The following is a 7,894-nucleotide window of genomic DNA, read 5'->3' as shown; positions in this document are numbered from 1 at the left end:
CCCGGCGGGCGACGTCTGAGGTTGTATCTAATAGACATGTCTGGGTTTTCGAAATATGTTAGCTAACAGAAAGAGAGAGAATAGAAACGTGCGATATAGGTCGTCGAAAGGAGTCCCGAGTTGATCAGACTCGGAGGAGGCCCAGTCGACGAGGAAGAGAGAGAGATAGAGACGAGAGTGAGAGATGGTTGTTGTCGAGAGACTAGCTGTCAAAAATATGACGCGCTCGCTGGCCCGAAGGGGTAGGTGGCGCGTCACGAGAGGGAGAGAGGTTCGCTCGAGGGATAGACAGGGTATGAGTATCTCGATTGAACGCTGGAGTTTGTACATACAGATCTGGGTTTATATACGGTTCATGGGCGCTATAACAGCTCTAAGGTTCGGGAAGACTCGGGCTAGATACGAGTGAGATAAGAGAAGCTGAGAGATCGAGGAGAGACAATCCCGAAGCACGGAGTCGATCAGGTACGAAGGGAGAGAAGAGAAGTAGCGCGCGACGCGGGCGCTACAGCATGGACATTTTCTCGGTGGACATCGTTTCCGTTGTGCTGTATGTATTCATATTGGTAGTGTCGCGTTCCAACACCTTTGCCTCATATATAGTTTCGTTGTTCTCGTAGTCTCCGTGACCATCGCGCGTCACAGGGACGAATGGGGATTCGTATGACAACGCGAAAGGTATCATTGTTGATTTTGCGCCTCAGGTTATGGCCTCGATCGACGAAGCTCAATCGGATCTTGGGGTGTAGGTGGGGCACTCTAGTGCATAGACTCTACCGCGTGCATTGTAGACGTGGCTCGAGGTATATACATGTATACGAGACGGTCATCACAAGCGACTCGGACGGGGAACATGTACAGCACAATCATCCCCGCATAAAACGGCGACGAAATGGACGTGATATCCCACCGCCGACATCAGGTCCGGAGGTACGCCCATGAAAGACTGTGCGCGACGCACCTCATAGGCAACTGCTCCCTCTCAGAAAGGTACCATCAGTTGCCCTTGATCACGATACCACCAATCCGGCAGCACAGAAATATGGGAGCGATGAAGGAAGACCCACAGACTCGCATATATGAACCCCTTCCCAGAGGACCCGATATGCATCAAAACTGTCCTGACCGTCGGGACGTCGTAATCCGGATGACTCTCCAATGGGCAGGCGCGACCTGACGATGGTGAGGCCAAAGCCGGCGGGAATGACTGATAGCGATGATTGGGATGAGAGGGCCGTCGAGTGAGGGAGGGGAACCGTAACAGAAGGGTTGCCCGCAGCCAACAGTACGTGGTCGCCAGAGTGAAGTTGCCGTCGACAAGTCTCGTGCAGGTGTCCCAGGTTGCTGACAGAACGGGGAGTAAAAGCATAATGAGAGCGAGGGCGGATTGCAGTGCTGAGGAGTGCAGAGATAGAGAGGGCACTGCGACGGAGATGATATGGCGGGCTGACAAACGGAATATGACTCTAGCAGGCAGAAGCAATGCGAGGCCTCGCATGCCTGGTGTTTGACCGGGGTAGCTAGCTCGAGTTGACCTGAGCCGCGTCAGAGGAACGAGCAGCAACGGGCATCGAAGAGAGCCTGAGCGCGGTTGGTGATGGCGTGACGAGTACTTCCAGTCACCATGTGACACCACGCATCCTTCCCGGCACTTCTTGCTTCTCGCCGACACGAACAATGTCTAGCCTTCCGTATTTACTGCACTGCGTGTCCCAACATGGCTCTGCCCATCCAGCAAGCCGATCATACACCCCGGGGCTCAACTTGAATCCGGTTCAGGAATCTAGTGTGTACGTCGTCAACCCCCGACTCCTCATCCGCCCAAGTACGTGGTGCGTTCATGAATGAATATCCGTGTTTGATGTGCTGCACAACCGGAAGGTCCTGCTCATGGTGGAATTGACTATTTGAGGACACCCTAAGTGCGATTCCTGCAATGTCCCTCGAGTCGACACCCCCGACGGAAGGTGGGAGATGTCTGAGCTAAGTCAAACGCGCCCCACGAGGGGACGGGCAGCCGCTGATATGATTTCCGTGCAAGAAGGAAGGAGCTGTCAACAGCTACCACATCTCTCTACCATTTGTCCCTTCCCATTGGACGGCTATCCTATCCGATTGAAGGGTATGTGCGCGATCATGAAATGTTGTGGGCACGTTACATTCAACCAAGCCCACTACAGACACTGTATGTTCTTAATGCCGCGCCCGCAATGCAAAGTGCACCTCTCGTGTCCCCATGAAGCTCGGAGAGAAGGATGCGATTGCGCCCACGACACGGTGAGGGAGCTCATTGTTGTTTATGAACGCTCCGGGCATTAGCTGATTGGCTGTATCTAGAACGGAGTATGTAGCCTAGGCCTGGTGGAGGCGTCCGAGTAGAAATGGGAGACCCTCTCCCTCCGGCTGTGATGCCTACTGGGTAAGTTTGATGTAAACGTTCTCATGCTTCATAAGCAATGCAAGTCGTTGTCTTCGATGTATCGTGAAGTTGGCTCCAGCATGCGTGAATTTGGTCAAGTGATATGTGGGCGCACCGCGTCTGAGCAGCGAATGAGCATGATGGTGGTGATTGTCTGTCACAGCCATATCGCCATCTGCCCCTTTGCTCAGGAGTAGAATCGTCGATCAGACAGGACAGGGTTCTCGCGCGTCTCGCGCTAGGGACGTGTGTTTACTGCCTGCACCGAAGCTGGCACCATGCGTCCAACACGTGGTAAGCCTGAGATCGCGATAAAGGCTTCGTACAGATGCTCCGACACTGATGCACCGAGGTGGACTCTCCCCCAGGTAGCTATTGCTCGTCCTTTGTCCTATCGCCCAAGCTGACCGCTGCCCGTGTCTAGGCCTTGCGCTACCTCCGCGACATTGTGTACTCAGCTTTGACTAAGCACGAGTGCGGCAGCATTTGACTGGACAGTCCATCAGTCTGTCCTTCGGAGCCTCGCAATTCATATCTCTGAGACAGCTGACAAGTGGTTGCCCATCCTTCCAACTGCCAGCGCTGGCCATAGACCTCACGTGTGCATCATACACGTAGAGTCGATTGTTAACAAGCCTAGCTCCGCGTCCGTGCCTTACTCCACGCCTTCAATACTGCTCACCCATAGAAACGAGACCTGTACCACAAACAACACGCTTCTCCCTCGCACCTCACAGGCACTGCTTGGACGAGTCACCGAAGAGACATCGCGAGTTGCCGTTTCTTGTGCATCCGTTGTCGTGCTTGGTCGCATTGGCTAGCAGGGAGCCCCGTTCGCATACGGTGTCGGTTTGTCACGTATGTACATCTCATTGGCGGGTTTCACTGACAGCCGACTGCTGTCCATCCCTAGTTTCTGAAGAGGCACCATGCGTCTCTTGGACACGCACACCGGACAGTTCGTCGAGAAGGACCCGGAGGACAAGAATACGAAGTTCGCCATCCTCTCGCACACCTGGGATCCCAAGGGCGAGCAGACGTTCAAGCAACTGAAGAAGATCCAGAAGCGTTATGTTCTACAATCTCAGTCCTCCCAGCCCGGCGCGGGAGGCTCTCAACCTGTTTCCTCACCTGTACAAAGAGGCCCGCTGGATGGCTCAGCATGTCCGCCGTCCATCCAATACTCTTCTCGCGCGTGTTTGCTGACGCGCCCTTTTGATTTTCATCAGCATCATCACGGCTGGAGAACGAGTGCACCACACTCCCTCTCGACAGTCCCCACCCGGCCGGGGGAGACCTCGTAGCGGAGCGCGACGATGCACCGGATGATGCCCGGGAATCGCGACCGGGCCGTGCGTTGAAGATCATATACCAGTTCATTCTGCTGGCCGTCTTCCTTCCCCTCTACCTCCAGCCCACTTCCTCCCCGGTATCCCCAGGAGGTGACATCACTCAAGGCGACTCTCCCATAGCTTCCTATCCCACCGAAGGTTCTTCGCCCCAGCTGGCCCAAGACGATGGCTCGAGGGCTTCTCCGCGCTCGATCTGGGACGATCCAGAGCTCTCTCCGAAGATCCGAGAGGCGTGCAGGGTGGCGCGCGAGGCCGGGTACCGATACCTCTGGATCGACTCATGCTGCATTGACAAAACGAGCAGCTCAGAGCAGACAGAGTCGATCAACTCAATGTATCTATGGTATGGTCGTGCGGGTCTGTGCTACGCCTACCTGGCAGACGTTCCATCCGGCAAAAACCCCCACGAGCCTTATTCCGCCTTCCGCTCGAGCCGATGGCACAAGCGCGGGTGGACGCTCCAAGAGCTCATCGCGCCTTCCGGCGTGACGTTTCTCGCTGACGACTGGACGGAAATCGGCGGGAAGCATACGCTCTTTGAGCTCATTGAGGAGATCACAGGCATCCCATATCAGGCTCTGTTGCACGTGAAGTCGCTCGGCGAGTTCAGCGTAGCTCAGCGACTCTCGTGGGCAGCGCAGCGGCAGACGACGCGGGAGGAGGACCGAGCATACTCGCTGCTTGGAATCTTCAACATCTACATGCCCACTCTCTACGGCGAGGGATCACGCGCATTCCGGCGGCTGCAGGAGGAGATTGTGCGGCGAATTCCCGACCTGAGTCTCTTTGCGTGGGACCGGCATATCTACAGGGGCTGCAATCCCAATCAGGATCTTGTTCAGGCACTAGAGAATGCTCAGTCGTTCACAAAGTTGACGTCCGGCTCGACACCTTTTGATTCAGACATCAGCGACTTTGAATCAGGGGAAAAGATCAGAGCCATCGCTCATGACGATTTGTTCCATCGGCTCAAGCTCAAGGACCTGCCGGCTCCCGAATACACCTTCACTCCACATGGTATTCGCACCAAGTTGCCCGTCGTACCCCTTTCGATTGCACTTCCCGAGCGGCTTACAGAGTATGATAGCGAAGCTCGATCTCAGTGGTACCTGGTCATCCTCGGGTGCGAACACGACGACCTTCCTGGCGCTCTTCTCGGGCAGGCCTGCCGCATCCCTCCCTCCAACTCCGGCGTCGAACACTTGTACCACAAATATGTGGGAATGCGCCCTGACCTTGAGCGCCTTCCTGAGTATTACGCCCTCTTTCCTTTGTCACCGGCAACCATCGCGCGCTGTCGCGAACACATTGCGGTGAAGACCGTGTACATCTCCAAGCCGGAGCGCGCTCCCGCACAATCACAGGATGCTCACCGTCAGCGGCACAAGACTCTCAACCTGATGCTGCTGAAGAAGACTCGCGATGCTCTACGTGCCCAAGGGTACACGGCGGAACTCCGAGGGCCGGATGAGAGCCATCCGAACACTCACTGGCTCACGCTTTCCAATGACGACCACAGGATCGCCGTCGAGTACCAGCATACTCTCGAGGACAAGTATTATATTCAGCGGTTGAGGATCAAGGCCAATGTCAAGGTGTTGCAACCCGCTCCTGGCTTGGTCGAGGAGATGGAGGTGTTTTCTGGCTCTATGGAGTGGTCAGATCATCTTAGAGCATATTGGATTTGGCACTGGTCGCTGCCCATGAAGAAAGTCGTCTTCACTCTCGCAGCACAGCGGCTCACCGTGCTGCTCGCCTTGGACTGGGCAGGCCCATCGCATTACATCCTGCGCGTTGGAGTCGTCACCAAGATGCTGCAGGACACAGCTCTCACGTCGTCCAAGTCGGCCCACGCGGAAGAGCTTCAGGCGTCCGGCGCTGACGATGAACAGGGCGCGCAGGATGTCGAGGCTGAGGGTGAGGGAAGCGGAGGTCGCGCGTGTAGCGCCATCGACGGTGCACGTCTCGGTCTGCTAGATTTGGAGGGCAGCACGGGTGTGCCGGATGCAGACTCCGGAGGAGAGGGTGGAGTGCGCTCGGAGTCACATGGCGGGGAAGTCGACGGGGAAGCGGAGGGCGAGGGAGGTGTATCGGCTTGACGGGACTGCCTTCTGGACGGCCGTGAGGGTATTTACATTTTCTCGGTGGACATCACTATCGTTGTGCTGTATGTATTCACCTTGGTAGCGTCGCGTTCCAACGCCTTCGCCTCATATATAGTTCCATTTTCCTCGCAGTCTCAATGACCATCGCGCCTGACCAGGACGAATGGGGATATGTATGCAACCTCTGACGACGCGAAAGGTATCAAATGTCATCTTGGCGCCTCAGGTTTTGGCCTCGATCGACGAAGTTAGATCGGACTCTTTGAGAGTAGGGCTGGGACGCGGGGTGGAGCGCTCTCGTGAATAGACTCTACTACGTGCATTGTTAACGTCGCTCAAGGTATATACATGTATACGAGACGGTCATCACAAGCGACTCGGACGGGGAAACGTTACTGCACAATCATCCCACAAAACGCAAGGTAATAGATGTGATATCCTACAGTTTGACTCAAATGGTGGCCTCCCGCTGCTGTACCGTCGAAGCCGCTGTCTAGCCGTGCAGCACATACCGATCCCTTCCTATGCCTTATAGTAGGTGCTTTACTAGTATGCAGTCCAGGTCCCGTAGTGACTCAACCTCAATGGATCACTGCAGTGTTTGTGCAATCACATGTAGCGATGCCTGTGCTAATTATAACTGTATGCGGCACAGATGTGCATCAATATACATGCATGAGCATGCACAAGACAATGGCACGTCGGATACGATAATTTCAAGACGAGCAACTGCATGCACAGATTCCGACGCGCAAGGTCTGCGTGATGGAGCACGCTTGTCGTGCAGGTCCTGTTTCTATGGGTGAGCAGCAATGAAGGCGCGGAGTAAGGCGGAGGTAGGCTTGCCGACAATCAAGTCTCCGTACATGCTACATACATGAGGCTTATGGCTAGCGCGGTTGAGTTGCCGACTGGAAAGCACTGTCGGGTATGAGCACTTCGACGGATTACTGAAGCAGATAGAATCATTCTCTACCCTTCAGAGTAAGTCTAGGAGCTCGTTCATTTGAATGTTGCAGCGGTGTGATGTCGCGAATGTCTGTAGTCGGTCATGACTTGGCAGTGAGGAATCGTGATGTATTCCTTATTTCGTTGGTGCCGACGGGAATGTACTACTCTTCTGATACAATAGCTGATTAAGCTAGTCGGTTGTCCTTCTCTTGCGTCCCGGGGCTTAAAAGGAGGACAACCGAGCATACTATCCGTGACGAACACGAAGCATACACACATGTGGAGGACGAGTCGGACAGTCGAGTCCGCGTCCCGCATACATGGGGGAGCTCATTATCCGACTCTGTCTTGCGATGGTCTGACTGACCTCATATAACGTGTAACATACCAGCATCAAGTCAGAGGTAGACAACGCTGATCGTATGCACATTGCACAAGAGAACGCGCCAATCAAGGCGGGCATCCGCACTACACAGTGAAATCGCAGGCACGCCTCGCACTCTGGAGCACCACAGCGCCTACCAGCGAAAATGACGTACAAACTCACCAAGCTTGTCACCCCGCCCTTGTCCTCGCAACCCACTCGTTGCGAGAAAGATACCACGAAATGGGCCGGCCATCGCACGACTTGTCAAGCGCAAAGCAAGACACGCATGCACCGCCGGTGGCCAGAATTTCGGAAGGGTGACGGGGGGAAAGGTGTTCAGACAGAGGTGCCAGTGGCGAGTCAAATTCCAAGGACAGCGACGGATGCTTCAGAGCGCCGTTGTAGGCAAGCCGAAACTGGACGAAGGTTTCGAACTGACGAACGTCAAGTTGAGCAATCGGAGAGCAGACGGGTGCGGAGCACTCACGAATTGATATGGTTCGCTCTACGGTGTGAAGACGAGGCCTAGTGGGCATCAAGCGCGATGCTCTTCGTGCATCGTTGGAGTCGGGTACTGGTGGCAACAATACATAGTGCGCTTGCAGGAAAGAGACGGGACAAAACTGCACACTGGCGAAATGTTAGCTCGCAGGCGACGGAGGTAAGTGAACGAGAACAACATCAGCAAAAGGCGCAACTA

The 7,894-nt window shown here is 55.0% G+C and overlaps 1 protein-coding gene across 1 annotated transcript; it reads left to right on the top strand.

Annotated features, from left to right (window-relative positions):
* Nucleotides 1-3,989: 3,989 nt before the first annotated feature.
* DICSQDRAFT_24946 (uncharacterized protein) lies at nt 3,990-4,565 on the top strand (the record flags this gene model as incomplete). Its single annotated transcript, XM_007370481.1, has 1 exon — nt 3,990-4,565. A coding segment is annotated over one exon (576 nt), but the record flags the coding sequence as incomplete, so codon positions are not given.
* Between the last annotated feature and the right edge of the window lie 3,329 nt (nt 4,566-7,894).

Source organism: Dichomitus squalens, assembly GCF_000275845.1.
Source record: "Dichomitus squalens LYAD-421 SS1 unplaced genomic scaffold DICSQscaffold_69, whole genome shotgun sequence".
NCBI lineage: Eukaryota > Fungi > Basidiomycota > Agaricomycetes > Polyporales > Polyporaceae > Dichomitus > Dichomitus squalens.
The sequence above is the reverse complement of the archived record's forward strand: the minus strand, read 5'-3'. Positions and strand labels throughout refer to the sequence as shown.